A 24,193-nucleotide genomic window follows, 5' to 3' on the forward strand; every position below is an offset into this window, starting at 1 on the left:
GGTGGTGGGCCCTCTTCAAGGTGGCTTGATACAACTGAGCAGCTTGCTAGGCCACTTAAAGAGTCAACCACGTTGGCGTCATGTACAAGGATAGCAGGTTTCTTTCCTGAAGGGCATTAGTGAACTCACTGGGTTTCCAACAGCTTCACAGATACCAGCTTTCTATTTCCAGATTTTAAAACTGAATTCAATTTATCAAACTGCCCTGTTGGGATTTGTACTCATGTTCTCTGGATTAATAATGCAAGCCTCTCCCATTCCTTTGTTAATATTCAACATCACTCCAGGTTCCAGTTTGACTGGTCTCCTGAATATCTTAAATACCTCAGTAAGCTCACCTCTAAGCCACCTTTTTCCAATGTAAGCTTTCTTCTTTCCTCATAGCACAGTTGCCCAATCCCATTTAGCAACTTAGATGCCCTTCATTGTCCCCCGGCCAAGGCCAGATATCCCTCTGTGGTGGGGTGCCCAGAACTGTATGCGTGCACAAGTGTCAATGCTAGCTATTTTGTTCAGGTATTTGCAAATGAAAATGTTATTGATGCCAACATGGATTTTGGTGCCAGTGCTTGGGGTGCATGATCCACAATGCACTGCAGAGGATTACGACTGAAGCAAAGCTGACTCCCAAATACCAATTTATAAATGGGAGATTTTATATTCCAGTACATAAACACATTCAGAATGAGTGACACATGTAATAATAAAATAGAAACTAAACATTTAAGAAAGCATCAGTGTAAAAGTTAAACAAACAAAAGCTCCCACACAGAACAATAACTGAGGCTCCAGTTGCATCCCATCTCGTTTCTTCTTGAGGAATTTACTCTGTACATGCCTCCATGGGTCATACACATTGAGAGAATATTAAGCTGGCCCCACCTGCTCCACCGATGCTCTCCTTCAAGCACGAGCTACACAACCGTGGTCTGATGGTGAATTTCCAATTTCCCTTCCCTTCCCAGGGAGATGCTGCCCAGAGGTCATGCTCCAATCTGCAACACCAGGCCTTACTGTTCAAGTATCATTTATTTTAAAATTTCCTTTGATGCAACATCATGATATTCTGCTCTAGTGGCAGCAACTATAGGCAGTGCTACTCACAGTGTCCTGTTCTATTGTCCATCTTCATTTACTTACCAATATAGTCAACTGGAAGTGGCTATTATTGATGCTCCACATGAATTATTTTGCCTTCAGGAAAGTGGGGAGGGCAATAGTCATGTCCAGCTGACTATGATTCTAAATTATCCAGACGCCCAACCCTCTAATACCTAATCTAAGTGGCTGTTTTATGTGAAGGATGGGACAGTGTGTGCTGGCTGACTGTGCACCACCAGAGCCAAGCCTGATCCTGGCCTTTCCAGAGGGCCACACACACACATATGCAGTTGAAGGGAATTATTTGGCATACAGTCTGTCAATCTTTGGAAATGGCCCGAACGCTTGCGTGACATAGGAGATACAAGCCGCAGAAAGTGGTGCTCAATAAGCTGTGCACACAACTTGCTGCAAGGCAAGTTCCCAATGGTGGCCGAGTCTTAAATGAAGGAACTGGGGATGAGGGCACTTCCCAAAGAAGCAGAGGGATTGTAGAATCATTCAGCACAGAAGGAGGCCATTCAGCCCATCGTGCCTGTGCCATCTCTTTGAAAGAGCTATCCAATTACACTCACCTCCCCTGCTCTTTCTCCATAGCCCTGGTAATGTATATATAAGTGGCTCAACGCTAGCTACATGTAATTACGACACAGAAACAGCCCATTCGGCCCAATCAGTTCATGCTGGATTATCAAAGATCAATTTCCAGCTCCCCTAAAGGCTTAATGGGTTAAAGCGCTCTGTGCTGCAGCATTAAATCATGCAGACCCGACAATCCTAGGTTCAATCTCCGGTCTGTGCTTAGTTCGCTCTCAGCTAAAGGTGTTACAGTTGCTCAAGCGCAAGGAAGGGAAGAAAGAAAATGAAAGTTTTGTTTGCTATCCAGTAACTTGTACTGGAAAGTGCATGCGTGTTCAAAATCATGAATGGTTTTGATAGCGTAAATAGAGAACTGTTTCCAGTGGCAGAAGAGTCAGTAACCAGAGGTCACGGATTTATGGCAATTCGCAAAAGAACAAAAGGCGACTTGAGGAAACATTTTTTTAATGCAGCGAGTTGTTGTAATCTGCAATGCACTGCCTGAAAGGGTGGTGGAAGAAGATTCAACTGTAACTTTCAAAAGCAAACTGGATAAATACTTGAAGGGAAAAACATTTACAGGGCTAGGAGGAACGAGCAGGGGAATGGAATTAATTGGATAGCTCTGCCAAAGAGCTGGCACATGCACGAAGGGCCGAATGGCCTCCTTTTGTGCTGTACCATTCCATGATTGTGTGTGAATATCAAGTAAGGATAGGATCAATCTAGTGCTCACTGTCAAACCCGATGTGTAGAACGGACTCTTGGAGGAGTTATGGGAGGACACTTGGTGACTCAGTGTGAGTCAGCACCATGAGAGACAATAACAAAAGCAAAATGCTGCGGCTGCTGGAAATCTGAAATAAAAATAGAAAATGCTGGAAATACTCAGCAGGCCAGGCAGCATCTAGGGAGACAGAACCAGAAGGTCATCGAGCAGAAACATTGGCTCAGAATTTGCGGTCGGAGGCTTCCCGTGGGGAAATGCCTCCGATCGGCAAATAAAATGCCCATGTACCTGGTGGTCCGGAGATTCGCGGTCCTGGGCCTCTGCGGGTGGCCGCGGATTGCAAGCGCCCCTGAGATCATGTGGGCCGGCCCAACCAATAAAAGGGAATCCCAATTCATGCTTATGGGGGTTCTGTATGTACGGAAACCCCATAAGCATGAATGGGGATACCCCCAAAAACACATCTACACATCAAATAAATATAAAAAGAACCATTACATATTTAAAATGCCATTTAATTAAATATTTAAAACAAAAATTTAATTTTTAGAAAAATAAATTTAAATGTTTTAAAGGGGCTAAAGATAAACTTACCTTATTACACAGGTTTTTTTAATGTATAAATGATTAAAAAAAACAAAAATAAATTATCAAACGCTTATGCTGGTAACAGCAGGCCTTACCAGGCATAAGAATTACACGGGCCTTCAGTGGGCGGAGGTTGGGCACATAGCCCAACTCTGCGCCCGCGGATGTCCTTTTCCAGTAAATGCTTTCGATCGGTCAAGAAAATTCTTGACAGATCGCAAGTTCCTGGTTTTCGGGCATGCGCTTTGTGTGCAAAAACCCGGAACTAGTGTAGCCCTTAGGGATGCGTACGCACCCTGTACTTACCCATCGGGCCGCAAATTATGGCCCATTAACTGTTTCTCTTGCCACAGAAGACTGAAAAAGATTGGTTTCTATACAAGCTGAATGTTTTCACTTAACCATTGCCTGGGGAGTGGGCAGGAAAGAAGGCTTGGGTGATCATTGTGGAAGTAAACATTTGTTACATTGACTTTGTTGAAAAACTTGATTAAAATAAATTCACAATCTGTAGAAAATAAACATTTCAAGAGCTTACTTAGTTTAGGGAACACGAGTTGTGATCAATTCTTTGCACACAGCGCTCTCTGTTGGATTACCGGACACATTAAATCCACAGAATAGGAGGGGACAATGCGGACAACCTTTTCACCTGATCAACCAAATTCAAGTCCTCTATTAGGGAACTGTGGTGTGGACTACATAGAATCATAGTATGTTCCATCAAACAGGCCCATCATGTCTGCTGGTGTTGGTCCCCACCAGTAAATCAAATCTCACTCCCCATTACCCTTTAATGTTCCTCTTTTTCAGGCCAACTGTCTAATTTTTTTTCCAAATTTGTGTAGCTCTTGTTGCCATTTTACTGACGTCCGGAAACAATCCATTACTATCAACCCTTCATAATCATGACCATCTCCATCAGGTCATTCCTTAGCTCTAGTGGAAAAAGCCCCAACTTCTTAAGTCTCTTTTCATAACTGTAACCCCTAATCCTTGATAATATCCTAGTGAGCCTGTGCTGTACCTTTTCCAGTGCTTCCGACACTCTGGTGCAGAAAACATTGCATTTGTTCTCAGAATGTGGGTGATGCTAGCAAGGCCATATTTATTTTTCACCCCTAGTTACCCAAAGGTGATGATGGTGGTGCTGCGCCTGTATCTTGAACCACTCCAGTTCTTGCGGTGAAGGTGCCCTTACAATATGGTCAAGTAAAGAATGCCAGGATTTTGAAGCAGTGATAGTGAAGGAACAGTGACTTATGTTCAAGTCAGGATGGTGCAGTACTTGAACGGGAAATGCGAAGTGATGCTGTTCCCGTTGCTTCTTTTGTCCTTCTAAGCGAGAGGGTATGGGGCTGGGAGCTAGTTGATAGAGGCTTGGGGAGTTGCTGCAGTGCATCCTGTAGATAGGAGAATTCAGGGGAGTGCTCCCAGACCTGGCCAGTATTTATCCCTCACTCACTAAAACAGATTATATCTTTTCATTATCACATTGCTGTTTGTGGGAAGCTTGCTATGTGCAAATTGACTGCCACATTTCCTACATCACAACAGTGACTACATTTCAAAAGCGCTTTGGGATGTCTTGAAGCCAAGAACGGCACTATATAAATGCAAGTTATTTCTTTAAATGTTGCAGCCACAGTATGCTGGTTTTGAATGAAGCAGATATGGAGTCCAGAGGAAGCAGTGCCAATCAAGCTAATTACTGTGATGATGATGTTAAGTTTCTGGAGTGTTGCAGTGGCACCTGTCCCGGTGAATGGTGAGCGCTCTATCACACTCCTCACTTGAGCCTTGTAGATGCTGGAAAGACTTTGAAAGGTCAGGATTCGAATCACTTATCGCAGAGTACCTAATCTCTGTCCTACTCTTCTAGCCGTGGGGTTGATATCATTGGTCCAGTTCAGCTTCTGGTGATCAAGTTTTTGATGGTGGGGAACTTGGTAATGGTTGTGCTTTTGAAGGCCAGGGGGAGATGGATGGTCTTCTCTCTTGCCTGGCACTTATGTAGCACAAATGTTACCCGCCACTTATCAGCCCAAGCCTGGATGTTGCCCAGCTCCTGTTGAAGGATGACACAGGCTGTTTCATTATTGGAGTTGTGAATGGAACTGAATGCTGTGGAATCATCAGCAAACAGACCCAATCCTGACCCTATGATGGAGGGAAGGTCATTGATGGAAGCAGCTGAAGATGGTTGGGGCCAAGGATGCTTCCCTGAGGAACTCCTGCAGTGATATCCTGTGACTGTGATGATTGTTGGAAGCCAATCACAACCATCATCCTTTGCATCAGGCATGACCCCAGCCACTGGAGGATTTTCCTGGTATGATGAGCGCTGCAACCATGTTAGCACTTGAAAACAGTCTCATCTCTTGCATTCAAGTGGTGGGCTCGGCCATGGTTGAGACTGCGGATGTTTATGGAACCTCTTCCTTCCGTTAATGTCTAATTCCTCAATACCATTCTGAACTGGATGTGGTATGGCTGCAGAGCTTTGGTCTAATCTACTGACTTGTCAGACTGCTTGATTATCTACATGCTCCTTTAGCTGTTTGTCATGTAGGGGTAGTCAGTCCCCTTTTATAGGGGGCACTTGTAAAATTTAGGATTTTAATGCCCCCCAAAAAATTAACACAAAAAAAAAAGGGGCAGTTGAAAAGTGTCTGGAGTGTCCCCAGATCGGGGGGCACTTGAACTAATGTTTATTCTGTGTCCCCAAAAGAGTTGTAGTCAGTGTTCATTAATTGACACCGCATTCTCTGGTCTGCCTGGTGTTGCTTCTGGCACGCCCCTTGGTTGGTCTCTGGCTTGATGGTGTTGGAGCAGTGAGGGATGTATCAAACCATGATGTTACAGATTATGGTGGAATACAATTCTGCTGATGCTGGTGGTCCACTGTGTTTCATGGATGCACAGTTTTGGGCTGTTAGTTCTATCCTTAGTATGTGCACAATACTCAAACTGAAGCCCAAGGTCTTGTTTTTTTTAAATTACTGTTGGGGATGTGGACGTTGCTGGCAAGATGAGATTTATTGCCTATCCCAAATTGCCCTTGAGAAGCTGATGATGGGCTTTATTCTTGAACCGCCACAGTCTGTGTGGGGAAGGTACTCCCACAATACTGTTAGGTGGGGAGTTCCAGGATTTTAACCTAGTGATAATAATGGCAACATATAATGGGATGGCGTGCAACTTCGAGGGGAACTTGGAGATGATGGTGTTCCCATGCACCTACTGCCCATGTACTTGTAGGTGGTGGTGGTCGCGGGTTTGAAGAAGCCGCGGTACACTGGTGCAGATCAAGCAGATTGCTTTGTCCCGGATGGTGTCGAATTTCTTGAGTGTTGTTGCAGTTGCACCCACCCAGGCAAGTGTTCCCCTACACTCCTGACTTTTGCCTTGTCGGTGGTGGAGGGGACTTGGGGAGTCAGAAGCAACGTTCCCTCTAAGCTGCTCGGCCAATGGCATTTCCAATGTTAAGTTTTGCACTGCGCGAAACTGAATTTTAAAGGAGCTGCGCACCTAAAAGAAAAATGAGGGGGAAAAACATTGCTCAAAAGGTGAGCCACTTGCTAAACAATATGCAGCCTCTGATTTTTTTCTGGTAGCCACGGTATTTATGTGGCTGGTCCAGTTGAGTTTCTGGTCAACGATGACTCCAGGAGGTTGCTGGTGGGGGATTCGTTGATGGTAATCCCATTGAATATCAAGGGGAGGTGGTTGGACTCTCTCTTGTTGGAGATGGACATTGCCTGGCACTTGTGTGGCCAATTAGCAGCCCAACATGGCTGTTGTTCAGATCCTGCTACATGAGGGCATGGACTGCTTTATTATCTGAGGAATTGCTAATCGAACAGAACACTGTGCAATCATCAGCAACCATCCCCACTTCTGACCTTATGATGGCGGGAAAGTCATTGAAGCAACTGAAAATGGTCAGGCCTAGGATGCTGCCCTGAGAAACTCCTGTAGCAATGTTTATTGGCCTCCAAAAGTCATAACCATCTTCCTTGGTGCCAGGTATGACCCTCGGCAGTGGAGAGTTTTCCCCCTGATTCCCAGTGACTTCAGTTTTACTAGGACTCCTTGATGCCACACTCGGTCAAATGTTGCCTTGATGTCGAGGGCAGTCACTCTCACCTCACCTCTGGAATTCATCTCTTGTATCCATGTTTGGGCCAAGGTTCTGATGAGGTCTGGAGCCGAGCGGTCACAGTGGAACCCAAACTAAGCATCAGGAACAGACTATTGTTGAGCAAGTGCTGCTTGATAGCATTGTTGACAGCTCATTCCAGCACTTTGATGATGATTGGGAGTAGGCTGATGGGATGGCAATTACTGGGCTGGATTTATTCTGCTTTCTGTGGATAGGACATACCTGGACAATTTTCCACATTGTAGGGTAGATGCCAATGTTGTAGCTGTACTGGAACAATTTAGTTAGTATTCCATGGTAACACATGATCAAATCAGTAAAAAATAGTCTCTATTTGCCGTAGTCCCCATTGCAAATTCTGTTTATAATACTAGAAATCACAAGGCATTAGAAACCTTCATATGATTTTTTAAAGCAGCCAGGTGCAATATTGTTCAAACATCCCAAAACAATTCTTTCAACATTTATACAAATTATATTTTTTTTAAATCTATGATTAAGATTAGCATTTTTACCTTTCATTTCCATGCTCATTAAAACAAAGTTATTTATACCGTGAGCCCAGCGAGTAATTTCCTGGGGTATAGGAAGGGTAACTTGCTTTGGTATCCATTGCTAGGACAGGTGTATCATAGTTATCCAGCAAATATACTACACACCATGTAACGACAGCTCATTCGCATACTGTATGGGAGCTAGATGTAGCTTGCACAGGAGATGTGTTCCATACAAATAGGACAGAAAGGACATAATAAATAACAATTTTTCGGTCACTAATGTTGCTTTTTTGGTGCAGATACCTGCTATGGTGGGCATCACTTACCCAGTTTACAGTACACATGTAGAGGAGTTATATACAAGCCAAACAGTACCAGGCCGAGGTGGTTTGTCAGCAGCAAGTGTTGCATATTTGCAGCGCTGTGTTACATCATCACCACGCCCCCTTCTGCAGCGACATTATTTCTGTTATTTACCCTGTTTTATTAACACCAATACTGCATGGAACCCAACAACAGATTGGCAGAACCGACTGATAGCGTTCTCAGTACATTGCTCCCTTAGCATAACACCACTGAGTAGAGGCTCCAATCAAGTAGGTTCTGTCACTATGTAACTGTACATAACATACTACATTTGCCAATAATGACGTCACAGAGGTAACTGAGTCAGCAGTGTGCAAAACGGCATTGCCTCATGGAATCGTAGAAGTTTGCAATATATTCGAACACATGAAATAGGAGCAGGAGTAGGCCATACAGCCCCTTGAACCTGCTCTGCCATTCAATAAGATCATGGCTGAATTTCTAAATCAACTCCATTTTCCCACCCTACCCTCGATTCTCTTAGAGTCCAAAAATCTATCGACCCCAGTCTTGAATATACTCAACGATTGAGCATCCACATCCCTCTGGGGCACAGAATACCAAAGATTCACAGTCCTCTGAGAGAAGAAATTTCTCCTCATCTCAGTCCCAGATATGTGACCCCTTATCCTGAGACTATGACCCTTAGTTCTAGACTTTCCAGCCAGGGGAATCAGCCTCACATCATCTACCCTGTCAAGCCCTCAAAGAATTTTATACAAAGAATTCAATGAGATCATCTCTCATTCTTCTAAAGCCCATAGAATATAGGCTCATTCTACTCAATCTCTCCTTATAGTACAGTCCTTTCATCCCAGGAATCAATTTAGTGAACCTTTGTTGCACCCCCTCCAAGGCAAGTATATTCATCCTTAAGTAAGGAGACCAAAACTGTGCACAGTACTCCAGTTGTTGTCTCTCACCAAAACCCTATGTAATTGCGGCAAGACTTCCTTACTCTTGTACGGCAACCCCCTTGCAAGAAAGGCTAACATACCATTTGCCTTCCTAATTGCTTGCTGTACCTGCATGTTAACCTTCTGGAAGTAAAGTTAAAAGGAAATAATTTGGCCTATTGTATCAGTCCTAGAGCAGCCCAAAGTTCATCCTGCTGTCCTTCTTTTCCCCCCATTGCCTCGTCGTATCTTCTGTTTCAAATCATCGGTTCAAAGATCCAATGGTCTCTGCCTCAACCACTTCCTGTGGCAAGTCATTCCGTGTTCCCAACAACCTTCTGGGCAAGAAATGTCTCCAAACTTCCCTCCCCACTCTCTTAGCCTCGGGCAGGGGTTATCTTGTTACACTACCACCCATGCTCACATCACCAAAACAAGCAGAACTACACCTGGCGAGAGATTCAGAGCACAAGAGTGGACACACGAGCCACTCGGGACCATCAGCAGCTATCTGTGCCAACGTGCAGTCCCTGGATGGGTTCCCGTGCAGCAACAAGAAGCTGGAACCTGGCTGATATTCCTAACCCAGGGCCTGCAGGCCAATTGCAGCAGTCCTACTCCTACCCCAGACTGGGGATGAAACATGGGCCCATTCTGATCTGTGTGGCTCAGTTATTCAATGACTAAATGGACTATCCATCAAGGGAATCGAGAACAATTCAATCCTGATATAATGAAGTGCAGTAAATTAATCTAAACCACTGTTCTAATTCTCATTCCTGAGGGTCAACACCACACACAGACATGATTTATAACAGGAAACTGCCTGAAAAACAGAGCTGCTGGCTCTTTCGCTCTTCGATTGCTTAATTTGTATCCTACTCTTGTGTGTCTGGTCTGGTCCTGCTGTGCAGTCTTCGTCAAGTGTTTTACTACCCTCTGTTCAGCTAGGGACCTGACACAAACGGTCCCCAGCTCTTCCGCTACGTCGTTGCATCTCCGACTTGCTCAGAACCTAGCCACCTCGCTCAGACTACTGCTGTTTGATTGGTTCACTCGGAGGTGGTGAATTCCCGTATTAAAGCTGCCACACAGCAGACTGGCACCATCACCGGAGGCCAACGATGTGAGGGGCCCCGCACCGTCCAGGCAAAGGGAACTCACACAGACTACAAGACAAAGAGAAAAATAATGTTTTGTTAATCTACGAGACAGCCTTTTGACTCCTCCCATCAGAATACCCAATATAAAGGGTCTGTATCTCGCAACAGAATTTTTTTAAAGAGTGAGGTTACCCTCTCCACCTTAAAGAAAAGTCACCTGGTCTTAATAACAACAATTTGCATTTATATATAGAGTGCTTTTAACGTAGCAAAATGTTCCAAGGTGCTTAAAAAGGGTGTAATCAATAAACATTTTAACGCTGAGCCACAGAAGGAGTTATCAGGACTGACGATCAAATGCTTGGTCAAAGAGGTAGGTTTGAAGGACCATCTTAAAGGAGGAGAGAGAGATAGAGAGGCGGAGAGGTTTAGGGAGGGAATTCCAGAGCTTTGGGCCCAGGCAGTTGAAAACACGGCCGCCAATGGTGGAGTGATTAAAATTGGGGATGCTCAAGAGACCAGAATTGGAGGAGTGCAGATATCTCAAAGGCTTGTAGGGCTGGAGGAAGTTACAGATATAGGGAGCTTATTTTCAGCTGGTTTGAGCTCTCCACAACTCTCCGCACAGTTATTAATCTTGCCTGTGCCACTAGGGGGAGCTGCTGAAAGAAATATAGAGGCTGAGCCATGCTCACTGGCTGAGGCAGGCTGGGAGGAGACACAGAAAATGGAACGTGGGATACAGATACAGGAATGGAAAATGCCAGTCAACAGGGCTGCTCCACACAGGGGGGAGTAAGGCAGGGTCCGTCCTGTGTGCTCCACAATATCTGGATTATATGTTTTTTCAAGTGTTTCTTGAAACAAACCAAGCTCAGTAAGAAAGATAAAGAAATAACTAGCATTTATATAGCACCTTTCACGACCTCAGGACGTCCCAAACGCAAATGGACAAAAATAGATAAATGTTCCAAAAATTGGAATTAAAAAAAAATTAAAATGTTTAGCACACAAACTAAGTTAGGGGCGTGCTATGGGCAAGTGCATTTAGATGATCGCACTTACCCAGAGTGTTTTCATCAGTGTTTATAGGAAGCAGCCTGGAGTGAGCACTCTAAACAAGAAATATTTATGCCAGATGAATAGCTCCTTTTTAATATCAATTGATATTTAGAATATTTACAGTCTTCTCCATGCAGTTGCTGACCATTCGATGACTGAAACCACAGCAAACACCTTTTGGGGAAACACTTTCAGGGAATATCCACTTTCTCTAATTAAGAACAGTGCATTCATTAGCATTTCCAGACAGATAGTGAGCAGTCCTTTTATCAACTTATCATCACCTTTTGTTTTGTGTTATCCAATAATCGTGTTTTACACCATGAAAGAAACATTTAAAGGCTGCAGGGCCCATTCACAGCCACTGGGTTCTATAGTTGAGAAACATCCTATTTAAACTGATGGCCGATGCCCTTCCTCTGTTTACACTGACATTCATTGATGTAACCTCCTACATATTCCACCACTCAGAAGGTTACGCGGATAGGTTTATGCTCCACACAAGCCTCCTCTAGTCCCTCTTAACCTAATTCTATCAGCAAAACCTTCTATTGCTATCTCCCTTATGTATTTATCTAGCTTCCCCTTAAATGCACCATGCTATTCGCCTCAACTGCTTCTTGTGGTAGTGAATTCCACATTCTAACCACTCTGTCTGGTTAGAATTCTCTATTGGGAATACATTACACTTATGGCACAGAGTTTTGGTCTACCCCACAAGTGGAAATATCTTCTCTAAACCTACCCTATCAAACCCTTTCATAATTTTAAAGACCTCTATCAGGTCACCCCTCAGCCTTCTCTTTTCTACAGATAGTAGCCTCAGCCTGTTCAATCTTTCCCCGAGAAAGATTGTAGATTGCAGTACAACCAAGATACCAGAGACCGATTGAAGCTAGTTTCACAAAACTGCAGCTGTAGCATCGAGCAGAAGGATGGTACCTGCTGTATCACGATTCCAGATCTTCACGGTGCAGTCATGTGCAGAGGTTGCGACCAAGGGGAGTGAGGAAGTCCCACTTGGGAGAAAGATGCAGGCTGCAGCAGTCTGTACGTGTCCCTTGTACTCGCATACCTTACATTTTGCCTGCCTCAAGTCCCACAGCTAGATGGAGAGAGGGAAGAGAAGGAAAAGAGTCAAACAAGTGAGTTTATGCGAGTCAGAATGTGTCTGTGTTGCCATGGAGAGCGGCTATGGATATTTCTTTTCCCCTGTTTACATGGACGTGCAGTCTGTGTAGGCAGCGATCACACTGTGGGAAGGAGGTTTTCCCAAGTGAAACCCGAGCCTGGTACGGTGGAAACCTGGAACGTTTTACTGTGGGAATCAGGGGCATGAATTCCATGGCACAGAAAGACAAAGACCAAAGTTGCAGGCTGGATAAAAGCTCATTTTGAGGGAATGGGAATTACAGTACAACCAAGGTACAAGAGACCGTTTGAAGCAAGTTTCACAACACTGAAGCTGTATGGACGTAAACTAGAAAACAAAATTGACAAAAAGATAGAACCGCAGTGGGAAATTATTAAAATGATCAACAGAATTCAGGAGAAATATATTCTTCTTAAAAACAAGAACAAACTAGCTAAAAATGAAAAACCACGGATGAATAAAGACTGAAGAGTAAAATTGAAACTAAAGAAAAAGGCAATAGATAACAAAGGAGACGATGACAGAAGGAATACGTAAAGGTTAGGAAATAAGTCAAAAAACAATTTGGAAAGCAGAGGAACTACGAAATAAAATTTTCAAGGAATATAAAAATAAATAGTAAAGTATTCTATAGATACATAAACAGCAATAAAATCAGGACAGGGATAGGGCCACTTAGGGATGTACAAGATAAACTCACGGGTAATGACAGAGAAATGGTAGAGATATTAAATAGGTACTTTCCTCACTATTTACCAGGGAGATAAACAAGCTGGGCATGACATTAGAAGAAGAGATCAAAATTATATTAAGACATTTAAGATAGAAAGGGGAGAGGGAGATAATTCATAAACTAATCAAACCTAGAGAGGATAAAACCCCTGGTCCAGATGGATTGCATCCGCGTATATTAAAAGAAGTTACGAAGAGATAACCGAGGCACAATTACATAAATAAAAGGGAATAGTGGCAGAGGACTGATGGACAGTTAACATGATGCCTTTATTTAAAAAGGCATCTATAGACCAGTTAGCTTAACGGCGGTGGTAGGAAAGATAATGGAATCTTTACTCAAAGATAGGACTGAAAAACATCTAGGAACCTAAAATATAATAAAGAGCAGTCAGCACGGATTTCAAAAGAGGTCATGCTTGACCAACCTTATTGAATTCTTTGAAGAAGTAATAGAAAGAGTAGACAAGGGTAATAAAGATGATGCAATATATTTGAATTTTCAAAAGGCCTCCAATAAAGTACTGAGTAGTAGACTCATGAGTACAGTCAGAGCATGTGGAGTCAGGGGACAGGTAGCAGAATGGATAGCAAGCTGGCTACAAAACAGAAAACAGTGTGTAGGGGTTAAGGGTAGCTACTCAGACCGGTAAAAGGTGCAAAGTGGTGTTCCACAGGGAACAGTGCTGGAACCACTGTTGTTCACAATTCACATTAACGATTTTGACTCAGGAAGCAGAAGTATAATTTCAAAATTTGCAAATAACACCAAATTTGGGGGTGGGAGGGGTGTAGATAACACAAAGGAAGAATGCAACAAAATATAAGACATTAATAAACTTGCAGAATGGGCATGTAATTGGCAAATTAATTTCAATATAGGCAAGTGTGAGGTGGTGCATTTTGGTAGGAAGAATAAAGAGGCCACAAACTGCTTCGATAATAAGAGTCATAGAAACATAGAAAATAGGTGCAGGAGCAGACCATTCAGCCCTTCTAGCCTGCACCGCCATTCAATGAGTTCATGGCTGAACATGAAACTTCAGTACCCCCTTCCTGCTTTCTCGCCATACCCCTTGATCCCCCGAGTAGTAAGGACTTCATCTAACTTCTTTTTGAATATATTTAGTGAATTGGCCTCAACAACTTTCTGTGGTAGAGAATTCCACAGGTTCACCACTCTCTGGGTGAAGAAGTTTCTCCTCATCTCGGTCCTAAATGGCTTACCCCTTATCCTCAGACTGTGACCCCTGGTTCTGGACTTCCCCAACATTGGGAACATTCTTCCTGCATCTAACCTGTCTAAACCCGTCAGAATTTTAAACGTTTCTATGAGGTCCCCTCTCATTCTTCTGAACTCCAGTGAATACAAGCCCAGTTGATCCAGTCTTTCTTGATAGGTCAGTCCCGCCATCCCGGGAATCAGTCTGGTGAACCTTCACTGCACTCCCTCAATAGCAAGAATGTCCTTCCTCAAGTTAGGAGACCAAAACTGTACACAATACTCCAGGTGTGGCCTCACCAAGGCCCTGTACAACTGTAGCAACACTTCCCTGCCCCTGTATTCAAATCCCCTCGCTATGAAGGCCAACATGCCATTTGCTTTCTTAACCGCCTGCTGTACCTGCATGCTAACCTTCAATGACTGATGTACCATGACACCCAGGTCTCGTTGCACCTTCCCTTTTCTTAATCTGTCACCATTCAGATAATAGTCTGTCTCTCTGTTTTTACCACCTCACATTTATCCACATTATACTTCATCTGCCATGCATTTGCCCACTCACCTAACCTATCCAAGTCACTCTGCAGCCTAATAGCATCCTCCTCGCAGCTCACACTGCCACCCAACTTAGTGTCATCCGCAAATTTGGAGATACTGCATTTAATCCCCTTGTCTAAATCATTAATGTACAATGTAAACAGCTGGGGCCCCAGCACAGAACCTTGCGGCACCCCACTAGTCACTGCCTGCCATTCTGAAAAGTACCCGTCTAAATGGAATAGATGAGCAAAGGGATCTAGGGGTGCACATTCACAAATCACTAAAAAGGAGTGCTGCAGGTTTAAAATGGGCATTAAAAAAAAAGCAAACCAAGCACTGGGGTTCATTGCTAGAGGGATAGAATAGAAAAGCAGAAAAGTTATGTTAAACTTGTATCGAACCTTGGTTAGACCACAATTGAAGTACTGCGCATAGTTCTGGTCTCCATATTACCAAAAAGACAGAGGAACTGGGGAAGGTGCAACAAAGATTCACAAGGATGATACCAGAACTGAGGGGAGACAACTGTCAGGAAAGACTGAGCAGGCTGGGGCACTTCCCTAGATAAGAGAAGGCCCCCCCCCCCCCAAGTGGTGATGTGACAGATGTCTTTAAAATAATAAAAGGGTTTGATGGGGTAGACAGAGAAAATGTTTCCACTTGTGGGGGAGTCCCAATATAGGGGCCATGTAGAAACATAGAAAATAGGTGCAGGAGTAGGCCATTCGGCCCTTCGAGCCTGCACCGCCATTCGATAAGATCATGGCTGATCATTCCCTCAGTACCCCTTTCCTGCTTTCTCTCCATACCTCTTGATCCCTTTAGCCGTAAGGGCCACATCTAACTTCCTCTTGAATATATCCAATGAACTGGCATCAACAACTCTCTGCGGCAGGGAATTCCACAGGCTAACAACTCTCTGAGTGAAGAAGTTTCTCCTCATCTCAGTCCTAAATAGCCTACCCATTATCCTAAGACTGTGTCCCCTGGTTCTGGACTTCCCCAACATCGGGAACAATCTACCCGCATCTAACCTGTCCAGTCCAGTCCTGTCAGAATCTTGTATGTTTCTATGCGATCCCCTCTCATTCTTCTAAACTCCAATATATAAAGGCCCCGTTGATCCAGTCTCTCCTCATATGTCATTATCAGATTATCACTGATAAATCCAATAGGGAATTCAAGAGAAGCTTCTTTACCCAGAGAGTGGTAAGAATGTTGAACGCGCTAGCACAAGGAGTTGTTGAGGAAAGTAGCATAGATCCATTTAACGGGAAGTAGATAAGTACGAGGGAGAAAAAAAATAGAAGAATATATCGATAGGGTTAGAAGAAGAAGAGGGCTGGGAGGAGGCTCATGAGGAACAGACACGCTGGCAAGAAGAAGAAGAGGGCTGGGAGGAGGCTCATGAGGAACAGACACGCTAGCATAGACTGGTTGGGCTGAATGGCCTGTTTCTATGCTGTAGACTCGATGCAACTCGATGTAAAGCACACGCGGTCGAAGTTACTGACCAAATCTGTGCTGCACAGTCAACGGCTCAGGAGATGCCATCTCCACCACAAACAGGTTTTTTTGTTTAAGATAAACTTTCTGCCTGACCATGTGAATTCCTATAATTGGGCTAAAATGGTAGTTACATACTGTGGCTTCACATCCCTCGCCGCTAAAACCGTTGCTGCAGGTGATGCAATATCGTCCGTCAGAACTGGCATCACAGTGTGTTTGGATGTACTGCTTTATGGGGAAGGTGTGGGTCACCTGGAGTTCACGACTATCCCAGATCCTGTCAACGGAACAAAAAACAAGAGCAAAGAAACCATCGGTTAACAGTTTTGGCATTTTTTTTTAAACCTTGTTCTTCTAGATTGTTTCAGCTCTCATATCTCAGATCACTTTCACGGGCAAGTCCCAAGTCCCCATTCTGTCAAGAGTGTCTATCCTTACCTTGAGATTTAGATGCCCTTCGGTAACACGAAATGAACAGCAAACCTTGCCTCCTAATTACTTTTAGCTACTGGATTTATTCTAATACTCCAGAAGATCTCATTCCAGTATTCAAAAATGATAGAGCATTACATCAGAGCTCATTTAAAGATCAAGCAAACTTATTTGATAAAAATGAGCAGGAAAATTACTAATAGTTATATATTTACAGTAGACATCCTTCCACCTAGCGGGAGTTCACAAAATAATACAAAGATCACAGTTCCTAAGCTAATACTTTTAAAACAAATTAAACAATATTGTTTCTTTTCTTACAACAGTGGGCGTCTAATTAATTTAAACTGTTTCTTGGAAATTCAAGCCAACTTTTTCTATTCTTTCAGGACTTTCAAACTGACCGGTGTCGTCTGAGATTTTCAATCCTGCATTCCAGACTTTTATATCCCAGAAAAGCATTACTAGAATTTCCTGGGTACACAAGTAAAATTTTAAAAAAACATATACAAACTGTGCAAGATTCTCCCCAACCTGTAACTAGCAAAACTTGCAACATATTGAAATGAGCTTGGAACACAGATCTGGCCTGTAGCTGTTCTTTTAAAAAAAAACTGCTTATGTACTGTGACTGAGTTTAAAGAATAGCCACAATATCAAAACTGAATAAAAGTACCTCATTTTTGCCAAACCAACCAGCTCCTGCATCTACTGCAACACAGGCAGGAGTGATTACAGACAAAGAGGTTCGTCAGAGTCATGTTTGCAAACCTTTTTGTATTTCCTTGCAACATGTACCATTCCTTGCTCAAGAGGGTGGAACTAAAACTGGCCAACCCCAAAAATGTGTCGCAAACGCACACAGCCATGGTTTACCCACCTGATCATCTTGTCCTCCGATGTCTGGATGACGAGTGATTCTGCAGGAACCCAGCAGATGTGTGTCACCTGGAGAAGAGTCAACCTACAATCAATCAATCAGGTAGCACTGCCATGTAACCAGACGACAACATAGCAATAGGCCAAGGAGGAGCAAAGCAGTTATATACAAGGTCACTGACTTAGTTTCCATGGAAAAGTAGACAGATACCCGCAACACCTGTAAAAGTCTCAGAATCCAGAACTGATTTAACATTGAACTCTTACGTCTGGGACCTGGGTTTAAATCTAGCTGAGAGCGATGGGATGAGTCTCTCTCTGCGGGCTGTAAAGATCCTATGTGAAATGAGTCTCAATCAAGTTTCTAGTGGGTATAAGCCTACAGCAGTCCTGTTCCTCCTGGCCCAAGGGAACCTCAATTTAAAAAAAAAAAAAATTTGCCTTTCTGACCGTGCTCTGGTCCTGGGTCCATCTCCCGACAGTTTTGGCCTGAGGATTCTCCACAGAGGCTTGGGGTTAAGATTGTAGTCAGTCAAGGTTGATGACGTCGTTGGAGTCTCATCTGCAGAGTTAGCAAGGACCCCGCTGGCTTTGGGTGGACGTCCTTGGTGCCTGCAATTTAAATTAGGTCGGGGCGGCAGGCCAGAGGGTAAGTCATCGGCTCTATTTTAACTGCCCCCTTGTCTGGTTTCTGGTTTAATATCCCACCCTGCTATTGTCTTAAACACTAACTGACAATGGGTGAACACACAGATTTTGCGGGCATGTTGAATTTTCAATGCAAAGTTTATCTTCAAGGAAGTATGGGTCAACTACTTGTGTCAAAGAGAAACAGAGACAGCGATACCCCTTGACAGTGTAGGAAGATGGGGTCAGTATAGATGGCATTGTGGTTACGACTTTTACATATTCTCATTATCTCATTAACAAGAGGAAAATGAGAATAATAAAGAATTTCACGAATTATATAAAAAGATTTGAGCAAGCTTTTGGTCATCTGTCCTAATATCTCCTTATGTGGCTGAGTTTCAAATTTTGTTTGATAATCGTTCCTGTGAAGTGCCTTGGGACATTTTACTATGTTATAGGTGCTATATAAATGCAAGTTGTTGATGAGTTATGTCTGTCCTTTCAGTAGGTCATTCTGCAATCAGTCACTTAGATGACATGCAAAATGTTCATCAGATCAACAAAACAGCAAACACCACAGTTATACACCTTTTGTAACTGACTGAATCCAGGAACTTGAGCACAAAAATCGAGGCGGACACTCTAGTACAGTACTGAGGGGGTGCTGCACTGTCGGAGGTGCCATCTTTTGGATAAGACATTAAAAACCGAGGCTCTGTCTGCTCTCTCGGGTGGACGTAAAAGATTCCATGGCACTATTTTAAAGAAGAGCAGGGGAGTTCTCCCCGGTGTCCTGGCCAATATTTTAACCTCTCATCCAAAATCAATGTTCTCTTGAATTTGTTTTGGTGTGCGGCTCCTTTAAATTTGCTGCGGTAGCAGCTGGTGAGCAGCCTGTGTGGGACATCCCGATTGTCCGAAATATGGCACCCGACAGTGCAGCACCCCCTCAGTATTGCACCAAAGTATCGGACAAATAAGCATCAGGAAAACCAGTGATCAGCTGCCAATCAGTCCTACCAGATTCCTGGAAATAGAGCAGTTTTGTAGACAGTCCCCAGTCTCCACATCCCAGATACACAAGGAATTATCCCGGGATCCAGTACACAGTTGCAAACCATCTGGAAAGGGCAATAAAACAATATTATGACATAAACACAACATTCAGGTTAATAATAAGATCATACACTTGCAGTAAGAAAGCTCGACACAGGCACAATGTCTTCTCACCCATGGCCCCAGAACAGAGTTGGGGAGGGAAAGAAACTGAACTGTCACCAGAGGCGCTTATACATTTGCAAATAAAATGATATGCAATATGACATTGCTCACAAGGAATAAAATGGCACCCTGCCACTTGTCACCCACTCTGTAACTGTTTGTCTCCTCTGTTTTCTGCTCCGTCTCCCTTTTTCTTTTATTTCTGCCTATATACAAGGTTCTTAAATACTTTATCCTGTTGCCATCTCTTTTCCTCTCCAACTCTCTAATTCTTTATCATCCTTTAGATGTTTCCACTGGTCTTCCCCTCTCTGTAAGCCTCTCACACACTTTCTGTTGTTAACTCTCAGCTTGCCTCCGACTCTTCCTTCCCCCTTCTTTCTGTAAGAAAATGGGAAAATGTTCCCTTTTCATTAAATGCACGACTTTGCTATGACCCAGTTAAATTTACTATGGCAAAAAACACATAAAAAAATAAATTCTAAAATACTATGGTCCTGTGTCCATACCTGGGCTCACAGCTAGGCCAGTCACAACCAGTTCGTGTCCAGTAAACTCCTGCAGTGGTCCGGCTTTACAGTCTATGTCCCACATCAGGGCTGTTTTATCACGCGAAGCACTGAAGATTCTGTTTGATTGAAAGATGCAGGTTACCTGCAATAAAATGACAGGTACAATTCAAAATACTGGGAATCCACCATTTTGTTCACATTCAGGTCACTTCATTGCAAGTTAGGGTTCCACCTCCCCCCTCTCCCAAACAGCTGGATATAGCACCTGAAAATCAGAGAACCTAGAGATCTCTGTGCGCATCATACGTGAGTGAGATAAACTCAAGGACATAGCACATGAATTAGATTGGACCCAGGCCACATTCACACAAATCAGTTCTATAACCGCACTTCAATACAAACTGTTGATAAAACTCTAGTCCCACAGGTGAGCATTGCAAGCTCCAAAAGTCTGGTGCCCGTGAAAATAGCAAATGGCACCTGATGAAGTGAAACAGCCAATGTTGTACATTGTCCTATCTCTTACTTCCATTTAGAAGCCTCCCATGTAACAGAACCAACCAGGGGGCAGGCTATCTTAGATCGGGTGCTGTGTAATGAGACAGGATTAATAAACAATCTCCTAGTAAAGGATCCCCTCGGAATGAATGATCAAAGCATGATTGAATTTCAAATTCAGATGGAGGGTGAGAAAGTTGGATCTCTAACCAGCGTACTAAGTTTAAATAAAAGGAGACTATGAAGGTATGAAGGCAGAGTTGGGCAAAGTGGACTAGGAAAATAGATTAAAGTGTAGGACGGTTGATGAACAGTGGTGTACATTTAAGGAGATATTTCACAACTTTTGTGGATATCTGAACGGAATATATGGAATTAAGGACAGTAAAGTAAACGGGATATATGAAAATGTATAAGCCATGGAAGAATAGCTGGGAGAATGTCAGATTGCAAATAGTGCAACATCAGCATAGCTAACAGTCTGTCTCAAGGTTTCAAGTCACTAATCCTGCCAATAATATATAATTGTAACATGAAATACATCTGCAGAATTGCAAGGTCTCAGTAAATAGTCACACCATTAGATTGAAACATTTAGAGGCAATACTTGAGCTTTCAAGAAGAACATCTCATATAGATTGACTAATGAGTGGCTGAGTTAGACTGTCAATCCATTTGTATTTTGTTATCTGATTTCAAAACTGTATAACTGTTAACGCTTTACGATGTAACTTCACCTATCCGTAGGGAGTGTGTGCGCTCTATCCAGAGAGTATATCTTCTGTCTGATAGGTCTTACTGGCCGGTAATAAAGACTGCTTTGTTCAAAGCACAAGAGGTATTCGACTCAGTAATTTTACTGAACCAGATTGAAGTAAAAGAATCCAGGAATTAACATTTGGTGTCAGAAGTGGGATCTCAACGGACGACTGCCGAAAACTTGCGAATTAAGAGCCAGACTAGCCTTGGACGAGACGAGGGGAAAATGGCCACTGGAGTGAGTATGATTTCAATACTGCTCCAGTTTCCCCCGGTTTCAAAAGTCTGAGGAAAGTTTAGCCACTCGCTGGTTCTCAGGTAGTGTCTGAACGAGATCCAGGACAATCTGGTGAATACCTTTCAAACTTAGAATAGGGATAGAGATAGGGAAATTGTGCGATGACGCAAACCAAGCGGCGACTTGGAAAGATAGTTAGAGCTAGATAGGGATAGATGATCAATCATGGAACCAAAAAAAAAATAAAAAATTAATAGGAAAGAAAAGAGACTCTTGTGAATGTCTGTTTAAATGAGAAATGCTTCTGTGACTTTTACTGTAAAAAAAAAAGCCGGGGAGTTGTGGTTTGTTTTATCTCAAACAGAATGAAAGTTTGTTTTAACCCTTCGTAGTGTTGTCCTGTATGTGGGAAGTTTAAGAGTGTGAACCTTATTGAATTACGTATATTCGGATGATAAGTTGCGGAGCCAGGAAATGCCCAAAGGATAGATTTGTTAAAAAAGAAAAAATTACATGGTCCCGGTGGTTAAAAAAAAAAGAAAAACTTGTTGAAAGCAAACATTCAGAGAAGGCACAGCAAAACAACTGAGATGGATTCAAAAGGATTTAAAAAAAAAATTATATTAAATAACACGACCTTGAGGCTGGAACAATTGAGATAACGAAAAGCAGTCCACAGCCTACGTGCCAGACTTCTCTCTAGTTATAAAAAAAAGTAACGTACTAAATAGGTGCTGAAAGAAAAAAATGTTCTGAGATTTTAAATTATGAAAAATTAATTGAGGCTCATAAGAAATCAAAATTAGAAAATTAGGCTCACAGGGAATAAAATGGGGATTTAAATAGAAGATAGGTGTTCAACTCAGGTACGACGTCGACCTTGTATATCACTTGGCCCGTCTAGGCTCTGATTGAATTAAAAAAAAAACCCCCGCAGCAACTCGGAAGGTAGGGCCGAAGCGAACGCGCAGTGACGTAAACGCGCAGTGAAGCGAACGCGCAGTGACGTCAACGCGCAGTGAAGCGAACGCGCAGTGACGTCAACGCGCAGTGACGCCGATGCGCAGTGACGCCGAGGCGCAGCAACGCGAATCGCGAAAGTCAGTGCTAATGGCAGTAAGTCTGTAAGTTTTAAAGTGTTTAGAGTTTTAAGTAAAGTTTTAAGTATTGAAATCGCGCAGCGACGCGGGTAAGTGTTAGAAGTCTTTGTCTATTTTGTAAATCGCACGGCGACGTGAACCGCGCGGCGACGCGGGTAAGTGTTAGAAGTCCTTGTTTATCTTTTAAAGTTTAAAGTATCTTAACTCGCGCTGCGACGCGAGCCACGGGTCGACGCGGATTGCGCGGCGACGTGAACTGCGAGGCAACGCGGATTGCGCGGCGACGTGAACTGCGAGGCGACGTGGTAGTTTAGTATTGAAATCGCGCGGCGACGCGGGTAAGTGTTAGCATTAGTAAAGTTTGGTTATTTGGAGTTAGTTAAAGTCAGTGTTAGTTCTGTAAAGTCTATGTCTATTTTTAAGTTTGTTTCAATTGCATGACGACACGAACGCGTAGCGACACAGTTATACGAGGGGCAGTGTGAAAATGGGTAATCAGTTGGATAAAACCAAGGATGCGGATAATCCGCTACAAAAGCTATGTGAGGAATTCCCTGAAAGAGCTGAAGACTTTAGAAAATTATCAGGAGCCCTGAACAAATTATTAGGGGATGACCAGTGGCCTCTAGGTGACACTAGAAGCGTAGAGGTAAAAAAAAAGCACAGGGATTAATTTGGAGAAGGGGACGAGGAAAAGGGGATAAAAAAATTTAATTGCAACCTGGCGACATTATTGTCAGAAATTAAAAGATGCATCACTTCTATCGAGTTGGCAAACAAATGCTATTAAATTAGGACTTGCATTGACAGAGAGAACACATGTTAAAACTGTAGACGTCTTAAAAAAAAAGAATGAATGTGCGCACGAGAAACTTGCTAAGAGATCCTCTGGGACCTCTGAGAAAGGTATTGATCAACTACAAGTTAAAATGACTGGCTTTGTGTTAACCGAGGCTGATGATGAAATTGATGAGTGGCCACTGACTCAGCGCCCAACGGCGCCTCCCGCACCCCCTGGCCTCTTGCTCCAGTCCTCTTCCCAACACCCTCCACCTAACACTCCGGTAAAAAGAGTTAGGAACAACCACATATCACCAAAGCAACAAACCCAAACTGACTCCTCATCCTCTGATAGCGATTCGGATCCCCAGTTTACAAGCAATATAGCCGAAAGGACCAGATCTCACACTCGAAAGGGCAGAACTATATCTCGACATCACAAACAGTCCCGTAAATCTTCTAGTCAACCTACCAGTCCAAGTTGTGAAAGACATAGCAAACACCCCCGCCGATCGAGACGCAGAACTGTCAAGCAGTCAGACAGCTCAAACATCCTCCGGCCTAGAAATGATTTCCAAGATCCCAAAGTCCCGACACCAATTCCCTGTCAGACCAATGCCAAACCCTGATGCACAACAAGCTGCAGACCACCTCTCTATAGATGTCTGTGATCTTCAAACAACTATTTGATTGCTCACGCTATCCGGACAGATGGAAAGGGCAGTTAGATATTATTGGCAGAAAAAGAAAGGGGAGGGGGGAGGTGCGCCCCCAACCCGGGTCAAGACTAAATACGTGACTAGAAAGGAAGAGCCATCTCGGGAGGAAGGATCAATAGAACCGTAGTGTGGCATACAGGATTGGATGGATAAGCAAGGATACGGTTATACTAAACAAC

General features: G+C 43.3%; 1 protein-coding gene across 4 annotated transcripts in view; it reads right to left on the reverse strand.

Annotated features, from left to right (window-relative positions):
• Positions 1-669: 669 nt before the first annotated feature.
• The window catches only part of wdr31 (WD repeat domain 31), a 36,267-nt gene continuing 12,743 nt past the window's right edge, over positions 670-24,193 (reverse strand). For 3 of the 4 annotated variants that reach the window (XM_070862893.1, XM_070862891.1, XM_070862892.1), the window contains exons 5-10: positions 19,918-20,062; positions 19,208-19,308; positions 17,559-17,626; positions 16,382-16,523; positions 12,030-12,192; positions 670-10,091 (exon numbers count right to left, since the gene is read on the reverse strand). In XM_070862893.1, the coding sequence (XP_070718994.1) occupies positions 9,931-10,091; positions 12,030-12,192; positions 16,382-16,523; positions 17,559-17,626; positions 19,208-19,308; positions 19,918-20,062 (780 nt within the window). In that variant the 3' untranslated portion in view covers positions 670-9,930. The remainder of the gene's footprint in view (positions 10,092-12,029; positions 12,193-16,381; positions 16,524-17,558; positions 17,627-19,207; positions 19,309-19,917; positions 20,063-24,193) is intronic. The other variant, XM_070862894.1, reaches the window with a different exon arrangement.

Source organism: Pristiophorus japonicus, chromosome 20, assembly GCF_044704955.1.
Source record: "Pristiophorus japonicus isolate sPriJap1 chromosome 20, sPriJap1.hap1, whole genome shotgun sequence".
NCBI lineage: Eukaryota > Metazoa > Chordata > Chondrichthyes > Pristiophoridae > Pristiophorus > Pristiophorus japonicus.